The 16,631-nt window shown below is 39.3% G+C and overlaps 1 protein-coding gene across 1 annotated transcript in view; it reads left to right on the top strand.

The window, feature by feature from the left end:
• LOC134003119 (inactive ubiquitin carboxyl-terminal hydrolase 54-like) overlaps window positions 1-2,386 on the top strand; it is a 43,437-nt gene extending 41,051 nt beyond the window's left edge. Inside the window, 1 exon segment of the mRNA XM_062442251.1 lies at window positions 2,249-2,386. Within this exon segment, the coding sequence (XP_062298235.1) occupies window positions 2,249-2,335 (87 nt within the window). The 3' untranslated portion in view covers window positions 2,336-2,386.
• Window positions 2,387-16,631: the final 14,245 nt, after the last annotated feature.

Raw genomic sequence — 16,631 nt, 5'->3', positions numbered from 1 at the left:
TCTGTCTCTTTCAAAGGTGAAGCAGGCTGATGTCAGTGCCTCTCCTTGCTTACTTCCTCTCTTCTGAGTCCCTGTTGCTATTCCACCACTATCATCTCCTCCATCTTCCTCATCACAACACCTTGTCATCACCACCTCCCTCCACCGCTTTACAGGTAAACACTGCGCTGAGTTATGTGACGTTACAATTTAAATGTTTAAAGGAAAATACCAGTCATGTGCTACAGAATGGAAACAGTGTACATATTTTTGTGCCAGATTTTGACTTTGCTTCTTATTTTTCTGGTTAAAATGTTACTTTCTGGCCCAAAAGCAGGCTAAACCTTTATTTGCATGTCCCTCTATCCTGGAGATGTGAACTGATTTGTAAAAACTAAGAGCCAAAGGTGATTTTCATCTTGTGCAAATCTGTCATGTCACATTTATTTAACAGTGCAGCAGAAATTGCAAATGCTAAAGAAGGTAATTTCTACATTGCATAAAAAAACAAAAACAAACTGAGATATCCTTCTCACCCAGGAAGAAAAATAAACCTTCAATGTACTGGCAATGGTTCATTAGTTTGGAAAAATATCTAAAGGCATCAACTAGATCTCAAATTAGCTGTGAACAAATACTGAGATGAGTCATTTTAACCGACGCCTCCAGCAGAGACAGTGAGGTTTAATTCCAGCTTTCCAAAGTGTCCAAAGAGGTTTGTTTGTGTCTCTTTAGAATTTAAAAGGTGGAAAACCTCTGATGAGCAGAGGTGTGAGCTCCGATTTTTACACTTCAGCAAGTGTAAAAATTCCATCTCACTGTGTAGTTGAGGCAAGATGATTACAAGATGATTTTCTAAATGTGTAATGCCGATATTCTCACAGGTGATGAAACCAGTAACTGTCTGGTGTTCATAGTCATAGCTTTTAGGTGGCCTCATATGACTGGGAGCTCACAATTTGTCAAAATAACTGTCTGAACATGTCAGCTCTCCTCATGATGAACTGACAACAGGAACTACTTTTTCCTAAACAGATACCTCATTTATTTATACTAAATGTTGTTTGTCGTGGTTTTTATCTTGGTTTTTTTCACTTTTATCTTGTCTTTGCTGCTGGCCTGACAGTCACCAAACAAAATGTTGTTGCATGCATACAATGACAGTGAAGTATGTTATCTTACAGTTCATTGTTTGTGAATCAACTCTGTGTTTGAAAGTGGAAAGTGACGTTTGTGGGAGACGGTGCTTGAAACAGTACAGTACAAAATTGTAGTGTGGTTGGCACCTCAATAATCAGCAAACCGGGAAACAATAATATTATAAATACAAGAGACTACAAAACAGCAAGGAGCCACTGACGCTCTTTATGTGTCATATAATAATGGATTTATTTTCAGTCTTATATGTGAGTTGTGACAATATCCTCCATCATATCTTATTTTATTCCCAAAATTGTTTCAGCTATCTTTGTAATTTGTAAGATTCTGGTATCTTTTATGCAGTCCAGAAATCATTTTACACATCAATAAATAAAATAGCTGAGTCTCAATTATTCAGTGCAATATACCTAATTGTATTACCTTTCAACCCCATTTTGCAAAACACAGTGTGACAGCTCTTTAAGGTCCCCTCCAGAAATGTTTTAAGATGCATACAAATACAGAAATACTCTACTTTGAATAATAATTGTCTGGAATTGTCCTGTTATCTCGTTAAATCCTTAAAATGGCATCTCCTTACTATCCCTTGTTAAAACTTACAAAAAATAAGACTGTGAAAATGTTGTATATTTCAAAATGTGAACTGCTGGGCACAAGAAGTCTCCTGCGTCACTGAAAAGTCCATTCTCTATGTTTGTGTACTGGAGGACCTAAGGCTGCATTAGTACCCCCAGAAGCCCCATGGCACTGAAGCTCATGTCACCAAACAACTTTTATTTTATTCTGATAACAATAACGCTGCTGTCAGGTGGAAACCTTATAATCTTGTCACATCTAACCCATATATTTAGTTTTTTTGACATTCATTTACCTGAATGATAGATCCGGCCATGGGAGGAACAGTGTTTATAGATACACACTTTAAACTCAGATTTTCGGTGAGATCTCTATGTGACTCTACAGACACATTTCTGAGAACATGTTGTAATCCTCTGAAGTCTTAAACACTGCTACATCTAGTTGTCTTGGATTTGTATTGAAGCTCACACTGGTTTGCATGTTATTGTGCGTCTCACCTGTTGGTAATTCTCTCCTCTCGCATGTTCAGGAGCTGCCGGGCAGCGCAGGGAGCTTCTGGCTGTGTCTGACGGGGGTCAAGCTGCCTTCTGACCAGAGTTCTGCTCTGCTCGATTAATGTCTCACGGCGTCCAGCTCTACACGTCACGGGCAGCAGCGCCGGCGTTCCTTGACGACCTCGCCTCGACGGACCTGGAATTGGCTCGGGAGGATCAGCTAAACTTCTGTCCAGTTCCTCCTCCCTTCCTCAAACGACATGCACACGCAAACACATGCACGCACACATGCACATCTGCACTGACGTAGAGCCTCCCTCAGCGCCTGCAGCACCCCGCTTAGCCCCTCCTTGCCTTCCTCCCCTTCTCCCCCCTTGACCCACTATTCTGTCTATGCAGTCACTCTGACCCCCCAACTACAACCTCAACCTTCCCCTTACTTCCCGGGACTGTTGTTTCTCGTCTCCCCCTGGGTTTTCAGAGGGTTTCTCTGTGCAGTCAGCCTGGAGAGCATGCCGCTTTTAGTGGTGGTGTTGGCTTGGTTCGCTCACTGGCCGGGTCTGACTGGGACCTGAGGTCTCGGCAGACTCGTCCTGCACCTCACAGGATCCTCAGCTCAGGGGGAGGCCTCTTACCAAGTAGCCACGCCTCTTCCTCTTTCTTCACGGGCATTTCCTGTTGGACGCACACGTAGCCGAACTGGTTCTCTTTCAGATGGACAGCCATATTTTTTCTGTTTTTGTTTTTGGGGTTTGTTTAAACTTTTTCGTTTTTTGTGTGCGCGCACAGTAAATCCGCCCGAGGCCGAACTCTCTATTAACTAAAAGTCATGTACAGAAAAACTCATGTATGAAACCTGTATGTTAATTAATAAGACCTTATGGAATGTTGATAATGATAATTAACAAATATTGATAAACTTAAAGTGGTACTTCCTCATGTCTGCATTTCAAATAGAAGTGGAGTGCACTTCACAAGTGTCTAGCTGGAGTTTCCGCCCCCCCCAAACCGCTCGCCGACCTATGACAGCTCTCCCGTTTCTACCGGGAGATTAAACAAGAAAAGCGCTTCCTTTTTCTCTGCTTCTTTCCTTGTTTCTTTCTTTCTTGTTCTCTTCCGATCCCGCTTTTTTTCTTTCTACCAAACAGGAAACGGTAGCACCAGAAACAGGCCAGCAGGGGGAGGAAAGTCGAGAAAGGATTGAGAGAATGTAGGTTAGGAAACCCTTCTCTTCTCTTTGGCTTTATCCATGAAAACAGAGATTCATAAGTGCGCTTTGAAAGGTTCGTTGGCAGAAGTGCACTTTCTGAAGGCTATTTGAATGAGAGGTGCTCTATATATCTTCAGTGGCACTTATGAATTCACACTTTATTAACTCTCCCTCCCACTGAAACTGGTTTTTCGAGACCTCAGATGTGAATAGACGCCCATCTTCAGCCTGAAACAGTGACATGTCCAATATGAATATGCTTTATATGATGTATATGTATTAGAGGTATATTTTCAGCCAGTGAGCTATCTTCAGAGATGTCAACCATTCCTCAGTTGTAACGCAATTATGAATATATGGTAATGAACAGTTAATTCACACACCCTCCCCCCCTTTACTGAGTAGCATTCTGACATGTGTAGAGTACATTTATTATATGCTTTATTCTATTTAAAAAATCATATAAAATAACAAAGTCCTTATTGAGAAACTGGCCAATGTAAAGTTCTTCAAGAATTTACTGATGTTGATTGATCGTTGTAACTAAACCAAAGGTTGGCACTTAACTCAGAGAGCGTATTTAACATTGCTGTTTTTATTTTTCATTTAGGTTCAGTTATGATCTGTTTGTTGTTGTTTTTTTTGTTTGTTTGTTTGTTTCTTTTGGGGTTCTGGATGTGGGAGAATGTAGCCAATTGTAGCGCATGAGTCCGCTATGCAAATCAACCTTCCCTCACGATCCTGTATCAGAGACAGTCAGGAGGCAGACACACCCACCCACGGGACGCTCTCATGGACTCTGGCAGAGACACGGAGAGGAGAAGGAGATCTCATGTTAATGCTGCTGGTGAACTTTGTTGTTCTGCATCTACTACTATGTTTCAACCAATGGAGTGCAAAAAGAGAGCAACAAAAAACGAGGGAGAGAGCGAGAAAGAGAGCGAATGAATGTAAACTAAAGGATGAAAGTGTGTGTCAGGTGTGTGTTTGTGAATCGACGGTCAGAGACGGAGAGAGAGGTGGAGAGTGGAGATTTAACTGCCGCAGGTGGTTTATTGTTTGTGGGTGTGTGTAGACTGTGTGTGTCAGTTCTGGGGTGGTGTTGCTCGGGGAAAGAGGGAACCTGTATTTTTGCAATAAAGTTATTACCAATGCACTCCCACAGGGGGGCGTAACCACCGTACAATGTCTGTGTCATTATTGGTTTACAAAAAGATAAGGAGAATAGTGTCCTACTGAAACTGTAAACTTAAGTATTGGGTCTGTTTTAATATAATACACTCACTTACTGCATTTACAAGTAGTCAAGAAGCTACTTGAGTGATGTATTTCTATATTGTAGATATTTATGGCAATATACAGTACATATAGTCAATGCTCCAGCAACAGTTGTGGTGTAAAACTTAATTCTTAGACCAACATGTTTTGGCTTTGGGCCTTCATCGGGGTCATCATAAAACACAATACAAACAGCATTTAAATGGGGTAGTTAAAAACCAATTATGTGCGTCCAGACACCATTGGCTGATACATGTCTGGATGCACATAACTTTTTTTGTAACGGTTTTGATACTTAATATGTATGTTGACGGTGTCACATAAGCCTGTGTGATATTAGTCCTTTCAGTCCTAATGAGAATAAAAGATTACATGTTAATATTAGCTGATAACCATCTCTGGAGATGCTGCCATAACAAAGTGATATTAATTGTAATATTCATCCTAAATCCAGATTTCCAAAGCTTCAACTTCTTCTGCTTCTTCTGATTATCTGATTACATATTGATGCACTACTGCTAATTACATATGGACTGTTGTTGCACACTATACAGTGTTATGGTGAATTGTAGAATTCACTTGGCTATGAATATCACTCTGAAAAGTTATGAAGAATAGTATGCATCAAGTGTGTTATCTGTAGTGCATGTTGGTATATTTCAGTAGTGGGACACGTTTGCCTCCAATCAGGCGATTTGTGAACATGCACTTAACTGCTCAAGACTGCAAGTGTGAGTATTGACCCATAGCATACAGTCTGTTCCTAAAAACAACATAGAAAAACTTCCATTGTTAACTGTATCTCTATGTTTTCATATACTGTATATAGAATGTATTTATTTGAGCAGCCCAAACAAATACATTTGCCTTGGACAAGAAAGATTAGTATTTTAAGCCTTAATTTGATCACATACAATCAGGAGGCAGACAAGAGGTTTGGGGAAGAGAGATAATTTTATTACTTCTTCCAATGCAAAGTCAATTTGGAAACGCAGTCGAAATTCATTAATAAAAGGCCCAAACGATACTCGTAGGACTGAGGCTGTTAGGCTCATTACACATGATACAATAAAATAAAACAAATTGAGATGAATTTTTGAGATTAATTTAGATAGCACTAAAAACAGCACACAAAAAAGAAGAAAAAAAAGAAGTTGTTTGGTCTGAGGATGGTACAAGAGGAAAAAATAACCAAAATGAATGACATGTCAGACTAAGGTTTACATTGTGAGACACCTAGACTTTAATCAGTTTAAAGTTTAACATTAGTTTTAGCCTTCATTTCTGTTCATGGACCTTACAGAAAGTAGTAAATTACGTTTTACATCTTTTATTGTTGCTCATCCTAACACTTCCTTTTTCTCACACATGTTCTGTTAGCATTTTGTGACTTTAAATATATATTCAATGTATAATACAGTTTCTGGACAGTCCTGTGAGAAAATATTCACAGACTATCTCAATCAAAATAATACTTAAACAATTACTGCCAATATTGGTATAATTCTGTGTGCTTGCAAACTCTGTTAGTAATATTTCTGCATATATAAAATGTTTAGGTATCTGTTCGTCCTTATACCAAACTTTGTATCATCCACACATTAATGAGGAAGTAACTCACGATGATACATAATCTAAACAGCATTTGTTGCATCTGCTCCTGCTGTCTCTCCAGACACTCCCTCCACATCCAATTTTGTGTCTTCCTAATTGTTGTCACTCCTCCAGCGGTTCCCACTGTTCTCCCCATGTGTTTCAGTGTATGTCTCTGCCTGTCTGAGAGGAGACAGGTGCGCTGCAGTCAATGCAGAGCCCCACCAGCTGCACCTAATCCTGCAATCAACCCCGCCTACATATTCACAGCTCTGCCAGTGTTCAGTCAGAACTAAGCTTCTAGCCATTCTTGAGCTTTTGTTAGTTACCTCGTACCTAATCTGAACCTGTCTCTTTGTTTCCTGCAGATCTGTCTCATCTGCTCTCCTTACCTGGACCCACCAAGCTCCACACTTCACCTTCTGGACCTCCACCTGGCACAGCTCTGAACTCCCTGGACCTCATCTGGCTAAACTTCTAAACTTGCAATCCTTAAAATAAAATATATATTTTGCTTTAATACTGTCTCCAGCCTGTCTGTGTCATGGTTGAGTTCGCCTGCTTACAGTAGCTGCCACATCAAGTCAAGTCAATTTATTTATAGAGCACATTTAAAACAGACGTTGACCAAAGTGCTTTACAAAGAGATAAAAATTTGATAGTTGATAAAAATAACAACAGAGTCACAAATAAGCAGAGGTAGAAGTGTGGTCATGACAATGGCTGTCTTTAGATGAATATTTAAACATATGAACAGAGTACGTGGGATAGAGAGTAACCTGGTGCCAGTCCAAAAACAAACAGAAGAATCTTAAAATAAATTCTGTATTGCACTGGTAACCAGTGAAGAGATGCCAACAATAACAGTATTATAAAAATTTTAAATGCTGTAAAATGTATGTGTGTATAGAATTTAGAAAATTGTGCAGTATGTGTAAATGTAAGAGTCAGAACATTAAAGCATTGCTGTGATGGCCGGTCTGCAGTTTATTCCTCCACCACCAGATGTAAGCAGCGATACACTGGCCTTTCACATGCATTCACACACTGCCTTCAGTCACCTCCACTCATTCACAGAAACACTGTCATCACGGACACTGAAACACGAGCACTCTTTGCACTTTCCCAGACAGCCTTTTGTTGTCCAAGTTTTCTTTTTAAGTCGAAGTGGCAGTTAAAAGTTTGACAGTTTTTGTTGAGGAAAGGTGATGAATCAATAGCCATTACCTTTCACGTACAGCTCTCTGTGGTACAGGGAGACATTGGATGGTTCTTTTATATGTGTGTGTTTGTTTGTTTGATTGATTGACTGGGGTCAGGATGTCAGTGCTAATTGGAAGCCATTTTTACTGGTCCTCCCTCCTCCCTCGTTTGATGGCTACAATCTGCGTCAAGTTTGCAAAAGCACATGAAGGACATGAGTGAGCTACAATAACAGAGAAGTTTGAAAAGTACTGCAGTCTAAGATAGAACTTCACATACTGTATGAATGATACAGGTTTTACATGTGTGTGCAGGGAGATTTCATTAATTAGGATGTGTGTGAACTCGTCCATTTTATCTTTTGTAGGCATCTCTCATTAGAGACATAATTGTGAGTGGGGTCATTTCTTAGTGAATGAATGAGATGTTGCTAAGAGAAGTAGAGATCTCTTAACAAAATGTCATTAGCATTTGTCAAGCATGGAAACCACCAGGGAACAACTGGAATAAATGAGTGTTGTACACGTAGATAAGTGCAAACATGAGAATCTATTAGAACAAACACAGGAAAAACTGAAAAGCAAAAGCAATGACTACCTGTCTAGTATTTGTTGGTGTTGTGCAGAAGGTAAATAAAAAGCGTTGCTAGAAAAAAATGAATAGGAGATATGAAAACAGAATAAATTAACTAAACTTCAAACTTGTCATGGTTGTTCAAGAAAATGTCAAATCATTTTTGAGAAAGGCTCAGATAATAAGATCGAGTCAAGTGTGAAAATATCACTCCATTAGGGTTCATTTAGACTTGAACTGCAGTAATTACTGTATGAAAAGGGAAGTGGTGTTGAAGAAATAGTTGAAACTAATATTAGATCTAAAAGCCCATGCTGAAATGAAGTGGGTCAACAGAATAAGTGGCAATTATGTAGTTCACAGATAACAGGATAACAACACAGATGATTCACTTTCTGAGAATAAGGATGTCTTTCAGGGCTCGGGTTGCCTTGAAGGAAAAACACACCGCTGGAACAAAGTGCAGTGGCAGCAGTACACAAAGCAGAACTCTGATGAAGACTGATATTTTAGTAGGCAGGTCAACTGGAAGCCTCAGAATTTGCGTTTATCAACTCAATCTAAATTCATCAACAGAAACAAAAAGAAAGCAGTAAGAGCTTCCAACTGTGCATGAAATCACATGCAATTACCACACACCAACAATTGCTAAGTGATTAAAGCCCTCACCTGTGCACATTCACCAACTCATTTGGACACTATTGAATTTTAAGGATTCCACTTGGGATAAACTATATCTGTAATTTTTCAGGATAATAAAGGAAGTTATCAAAAGCTTGGATGGCATACTGTAGAAACATAAGTTGTTCATACTGCTTTTTGGTGACATAAAGGAACAACATGATATAAGAGTTTTGGAACAAGCCAGAGCAAATGTAATATCTTGGACACAATCTGTTACAATCAGACTGGATGAAGGGGAAATAATTAAAAACTTTACTTCTCAATGCAAAAAGACTCGGAAAGACACCGATGTGATCCTACCATCCTACCTGGACACACTGCACAGTACAAAGCAGAAAAGAAAGGAAGGTGTGATGTGGCACTATGAGAAAGAGCATGAAGTAAAAACATTGCTCACTGTAGCATCTGTACTGAAAAACCATGACGTCAATCCGTGACATTGTCCCTCGATGTATCCACTGGATTAGGAGCAGTCCAACAACACAATGGAAAACCTGTGAGCAGTGGGTGAAATAAAGCAATGTTAGCATGCAAGATTTAATCACTCTTTTAATATTCAATCATCTTATCTCAATCTTATCATAAATCACCTATTATATAAAACGTATTATGTAAAAGAAGACACTCTGTGCACCTGCAAAAATACCTGCATAGTTCATTATCTATCTGAATCAGCTACACTTCGTTATTCTTGGCTGTCTTTATCATCTTCAGCAAACTTTAATTTGGTCCAAATTTTTGTTAATGTTTATTTCAGCAACATAAGCATTAATTTAAAAAGAAGGGACACTTGCACACTGTCTTCATGTGACTTTGATGTGGTGTAATGAATTCATGTTATTTAGTCTATATTGCTTACTTACTTTTTTCTGTATTTTTTTCATTATTTGTTCATATGTTTGTTGATAAGACGCCAAGGTTTCTGACCTGTGTGACACTTTCAAGACACAGCTGTCACTATTTAAAAGAGATTTCCTGTCTGAGAGACTTTGCCCCATTAACAAGAATTTCCGTCCTCTAGACATCCAGTTATCAATATCATTGATGCATTCTGATAGTGTTTCAATAGGACCCGTCCTGACTGTTTACAATATTTCGTAAAGATTGATGATACCTTCATTGAAGTTAGGTGACATTTGTCACCATTTTTAAAACAGGAAGTCTGATATTATGTTGACCCACATCCATTTTCCCTGACCTCCTTCCTCTGTAGACTTTGTTGTTCTATAACGTCACACAACTTCCTTTTCTTCTGATGGACAATACTTCACTTGAATGTGAACATGCAGCCTTACTGGGCATTTGCTGGAACCACAATCACAGTTGTTTTTCTTGGGTCTCAACAGTGCAAATATGTAATATATAGTATAAACCTATGTAAACTCTACCACGCTGGCACCAGAGAACACTTGTGCCTGTAAGGTAATGCTTCAGCAAGCTAACTGTAAGCACAGTTAAGACTCATGAAGACTGAGCCAAGACTGACATGGCAGAGCTAAGCTTGACAAGTTGTGTCTTCAATATCACAAAATGTCCACTGTACTAAAGACTCTGTAATACCAACCTAGAAAAGCATGATAGCTGCATAGATACCAGGCATAGCAACACGGGATTTAAATTAGTGTACAAATGATTGAAGCAAAACTATGTGTCTACTGACAATTTTGAACAATATATGAAAGAACGAAGACAATGAGAAAACATATGATATCATATATTATACAGGTGCATATAAGAGAATCCACGCACTTATGGAAGCATTCAGGACAACTGGAATTACAAAGAAGATAACGAGCTGTGATGGGGTTCTCTTCAAAGGAGATAGAATGAATGTACCACAATTTCACTGAGAAATTGCATTAATTAGAGTCACTTTGGGACTGAAAACTGTTGAGGAGATTCAAGCGTATGATCCAAAGAAATTACAGAAATACTAAGCAGCTGTTCACTAAGAAGGGACATAGCGACGTAGATGACATAGATGAAGACTGGAGTAGATCTCTTGCGTTTAAAGCTCTATGTGATGAATTTTAATAGTGAATTTTAATCAGACAACAGTCAAAATTCTGACCTTCTGAACTTCAAGTTACTGTTGCAGGAGTTATTTGTTGGTTAATCACTGCTCCCTCTTGTTGATGTAAGGTTATGGTGAAGCCTGAGAACAGTAATATGTTAGTTTTTGTTCCCTTTCTGAAATACAGCTTTAAGAGAGTGTACAACTAAACATGCAACCTCCTTGTTTTTATTACTAGAGCTTTACACACAAACATGGTGACAGAAGTCAATGGAAGAATGCAAATATGAGCGCCTTAAACATCTAGTCATTAGCCAAATTATTTGAATTTGAACATCTAAATTTTCAAATGTGGGAAATTGAGCTAATTGGCCTAGCACTGTAACCATGGCTTCCACCATTCAACCACCAGCTGCAATGAAAATGGTGGAAGACTTGAGCAGCAACAGTTTTACAAAGGAATTCAAACACTACCTGCTTGCATCTAGACTGAAAGATAAACCAGTTGAGGGGGAGGCTGCAACTCAGAGGAAGGAGACGGGCAATAAATACAGTCATACAAAGATGTCGGAGGTACTCTTACTGATCTGGAGGATTATTTCAAGCCTGCAAGGAACATAATATTTGAAAGGTACATCTTTGGCACCTGTAAACAATAACATTGACGACTTTGTGAGTAGACTGACGGATTTGTGACATAGTGGACTTAAAGATGAACTAATAAGATATGGAATAGTAGGGATTAAAGGGGATATAACATGCTTTTTGTAATTTCCTGTTATTTTTACACTGTTATAATGTCAGATTTCTGTGCTAAACAAGGCCAAGGTTCCAAAACTTGATTTGAACATATGTAAAAATGCTCCCTGAAAGTCAAAATCCCTGGCTTCAGCTTGCTCTGAATGCTCCGTTTGCTGTCACCTCTACTTGCTCTTTGAACTGACTTTTTTGTTGCTCAGGTTATTCTGTGGGTTGTTCACTTTTTGTACTCATATATATTTGATTCGATTTCATCTCAAACAAGTATGGATGTATTTGAGAAGTCGACATTTTGAGTAAAGAAGTGAAATCCTACTACTATTGTTTGTTTATGTAGTCTCTAGAGTCTGCTGAGAGGAAGCTTCTGGGAGCTGACCAATCAGACCAGAGATGTATGATATGTCCCCTTTAAAGCTATAACACAAAACAGACAGAAAACATAGCCCCACCAACAGTGTCTCAAAAAGCACACTCATTGCCAGATGACAGCAACATTTAGACTTGGTTCAACCTTTTTTCCGGAGCTCAAATTAAGCTTGTCATGTCGAATTCACACTAAATAAAACACAGGCAGATGGTGGAGATCCCAAAACTACCTGTGAACCAGACTGCAACACATAAGTATTAAAAGGTGTCTGAGAACAGGCTCCTTTTAGCGCAAAAACAGATGATGGCTCATACAGTAACCAAATCAGCCAAAGATGTGCTGAAAAACAACTTCAGAAGTTCCATATTGGAGGTAATATGTCAACGAGGAAGCTGGACTCGAAAAGAACAACTGCTGATCCAAGATCATACATAGTGCAAACTCCAGATGGCCGAGTCAGAGAGAGAGAAAATCCCTTTTGAAAATGAATGAGCTACAAAAATCTGAGGATAAGACCGAGAACCCATATCAAAACATGGGGGTAATACTGGAGCAAAATCTTGACCATGTGTGATCCAACTTCCCTCGAGTGGGAAAAATGTTTGGAGACTACAGACCGCCTTTTTTGCCAGGAAGAGATTAACAACAAGAGACACTGAATCCAGATCCCATTCACTTTCTATGGAGAGCAAGAGATCCAGCTACATGTTGCATGATGGATATGGCGAGTTGACAGACTGACAGGCTGTATCTGAATTTGCGTAATTATGACTCAACCTCAACTTTATGCAAATGAGGTCCATCCAGCACAGTGTGGCTAGCTTACAAAACTTGGATCAAACTGTCAAACTTGGCAGTGCTGATCAAATATGAATCAATATTCTGTTACTGCGTTGCCTATTTCTCCCCTGTTTTCAGGTCTCTCTTTATTTTTAAAGATGCATTTTTGCCTTTAATGGAGAGCTGATGGAGATGCAGACAGGAAACAAGGGGAAAGAAAGAGGAGTATGATATGCAACAAACATCTCAGGCAGGAGTTGAAGCGGAGCCATAGTGGTAATGTGGCATGGTAACCTTTCTTCTACCAGGGTGATCTTTCCTTTTTGAAAATGAATTCATGCACGTCAAGCTTGAGTAGGTTTTCCACAGGTCCGTTTTGGAAATTCAGTACAAAGTGAAGAGGTTGTGATATATAGCTCAACAGGTCTGTGAAGCTCTGTACCCAAAACCGTGTTCCTGAGCATGTGCAGGGGTGTTGGCCTTACGAGGAACTACTCTCTTGAAATTGAAAATGTGATCACTTATATCACTCTTTGGAGTCGTTTCCAGAGTGTAATTGTGACTCACTTACATGTTTTTAATAGTTTTTGGACAACAATGGAGGCCTACGGCACGAAGGAATAAGATATATCACAGTTCCTATGTTGATTTATCTCTGCACATGAGATTTGTGAATAGGAAACATAGAAAATTGCCATATCCCTCAACAAATACGTTTTTTTCCTGATGAGCAACATGAAAGAAGATATCTATTTATGTATCCACATATTCTCTTTCTTATTGTCTTTCTCATCTCCCTCGCCTCCTCCTTCCTTCCACATGCTCTTGGCACCGGCGGCGGTGATGCGGGTTGTGTCTGACGCCTTGGCTGCCTGTCATGGTGAGGAGCGCACGTGCGGAGGACTCACGTGTGGTGGAATGGCAAACAGACGCTCACGCTCTCGGTAGGAGAGTCATCGAGGGCTAAAAATAACGCACCAGTGCAGAAGGGAGAGGAGCTGGAGAAGACCACAGTGGAGAGAAATAGAAACTCCAGGGTTATTTTTAACTCTGTGTCCCTCTACTGCATCCCAGGCGTGACTGCTTCCCTGTAAAAACCCTTTTACCTTTTTTATTTATTAGTCTATTTTTGTCTATATGCACCCTCCCTGGTTTCTAAACTCTTTGTTCAGGTGAACATTTCTTCGTCAGGGAAGCTATGACTCGGGTTTACAATGAACATTTTTGACATTTCCTCCTCAGTGGAGGAAATGCCTAGAAAAGCTGATGCCCCACACATCACCACTTCCAGACAGGTGCTATCCAAGTCCAATTTTTTGGACAAATGACTGTCCTTTACCTGCAACATGCAGAGCTGGTTGTTCTGAATGAATGTTCAAAGGAATAAAATATGTACAGTGTACAGTGTGTATATCCTAGACAGAATGCACTGTTACCGTAGCAACTACCACTAGCGCATTATCTTATTACACGTGCACAGTCTGGGCCATTCATTCTCTCCTCCATTCAATGATCAGTTCATTCATTTAGTCACACATTGTATTTCTTTCCACAGCACTCATTGATTTTTTTCTGTGCTTGAGAGGGTACTGCAGTGACTTTCACAGAGAGACAAGAAAAATACAAATCACAAATTTAGGTACACACACACACACACACACACACACACACACACACACACACACACCTACACACACACACACACACACACACACACACACACACACACACACACACACACACACACACACACACACACACACAGAGCTTTATATAAGACAAAAGGAAGAAACCTAAGAAAGGGCAAAAGAGAACCCCCACTTCCAGAATCGAACAATGTGCAAATGTGGCATATCAGGAGTAAACAGAAATAACAATAGCAAGATTATACAGTTTCACATAATAGTATAATCTTGCTCTTGTATTAATAGTAAAAAAATCTGGTCCTAAAAATGTCCCACAGCTGTGGACAAACTGAATTGCTGTTGACACTGTGTTGAATACATTTATTCAACTGTATGGAAATGTTCAAATCTGTAGTTAGGGATACCATTGTCTTTGGATGCATTATATTGTAAAATGTTTCTTATATTTCTGCTCCTCCGTCCTGTATATGTAAAGGTGGACAAAATATCAGAAACAGAAACATATTTTGATATGATGAAGTTCAATACAACAACAAGTGCCACTCACAAAATGTACTCAAAATTTAGAACACAAACAAGTAAACAGCACACTTTGTGTCACAAAGGTCCAATTTGTATTTAATTAAAAAGCTTTCTTACAGTAATAATTTCAGTGAGTAACTATAACCAGAATTGGAGTAGTATAACTTTTTTTGGAAGGTGATGCACCAGGAATGGGGGATTTCATTGTGTTTTTGTGAGCAATGGTTATCTATGTGGTATTACAGATTGAAATTATGACATGGATGGATGTTATCACTGCAGTGCCTGAGGCATCAGATTAGTTTTTCCTTGTTTAATTACTATTTGAAAAATTAAGTAGCAATTATCTAGCCTAAAATCATATCTGACTGACTGGCTGACAAAGACAGGAATTAGCCAGAGGCAGCCTTCAGCCAGAGGCAGCCTAACTGTGAACCAAACAGAGAAAAGGCACTGTGAACCGTCTTCAACTTCATCTTTTCAAATAGTCATTATGGTCTCAGTTGCTAAATGCAGGCCTTATAATATGTATGCTGGTAGTAATTTTGGTAATGATTGCTCCATTAATATGATTTGAATACTTATAGTAGGCTTTGATCTCTGCCCTGTGGACGTTGATTGACAGCAATGATTGACAGCAGTGATTGACACTTGGCTCACCTACTGCTCTGCCCAGCTCTGGGACTTGCACTTAGTTGGACTTTTGGAGTCTCTGTTTAAAGAATAGACAGTGATTTTTCTCCAGACATGCAGTTCTACTGTATTTTTGGCTCAGGAATTCACCTAACATGATCTTAAATGAATGCTGTAATTCAATATTTCACAATAAACACAATTTATCTAAAGTAGTGTGCCCCAATGTGTGCCCATGTGTAGAACCACTCGATATTCCTGGTAAGTTAGCGTTTGATGGTCCTGGCTCCAAACAGAAAAGATGGAACTGACCATAAGCAGCGACTCTGGGCTCCAATGAAAACCAGTGTCGGGTGGTCACACCTCGCTACGTACATCTTCATACAGACGACTACTTTTTTCCCTATAAAGATTTGACAAAATGTCCTTACAACAATAATTTGTTGCTAGTCCTCACAATATAGTGATTCAACACATACATACAAACTAATCAGCCTGGCACCACTTTCTATGGTCTCATTCCAGTCTCCGTCGCCATAACAAAAGGCATCCCACAAGGTTCAGTAATAGGACCAGTCCTGTTCAGCATTCATATTTAATGATATAGTCTTGTCTTTACCTGTAATGTCCACCATTATGCAGATGACACTGTTTTATACTGTCTTTTTTCACTTTGTTTTGTAGAAGTGTTGTGTATCGGCCTCTCTTTCTTTGGTTGTTCAAAAAGTTTTTCATAGTCTCAAAAATCACTCAAAAATCACCAGGAGTCTTCAAAGCTGAGTGCAGTAGAGTTTTATTGCCGGCAGCAAAACTCGAGACCACAGACAAAGTCTATGAGGAATGATGTAACTTTGAGCATTAGGTGTCTCCTTTTATACCCTAAAACTAGGAGTGGAAATTGCCAACTCCTCCTAAGGCCTCACTACTCATGGTCTCATCCAATCCTTACTCTGCCAATAGCTATACCTCAACTTTTTTGACACAGGTATTTTTCCTTGGTATTACCCGCCTCCTTTCTCTGGAATCAAGGCTGTTCCCGACACCAATATCTCCTTAATTCTTTTCCTTGGCTTTTTTTTTTAAAACAAGGTATCTTCCTCAGAATACACCATTAGCTTTCAGTAACTCTAGCCTTAGTTTTTTTTTTTAAACAAAG

Source organism: Scomber scombrus, chromosome 21 (assembly GCF_963691925.1).
Source record: "Scomber scombrus chromosome 21, fScoSco1.1, whole genome shotgun sequence".
NCBI classification, from domain to species: domain Eukaryota; kingdom Metazoa; phylum Chordata; class Actinopteri; order Scombriformes; family Scombridae; genus Scomber; species Scomber scombrus.
The sequence above is the reverse complement of the archived record's forward strand: the minus strand, read 5'-3'. Positions and strand labels throughout refer to the sequence as shown.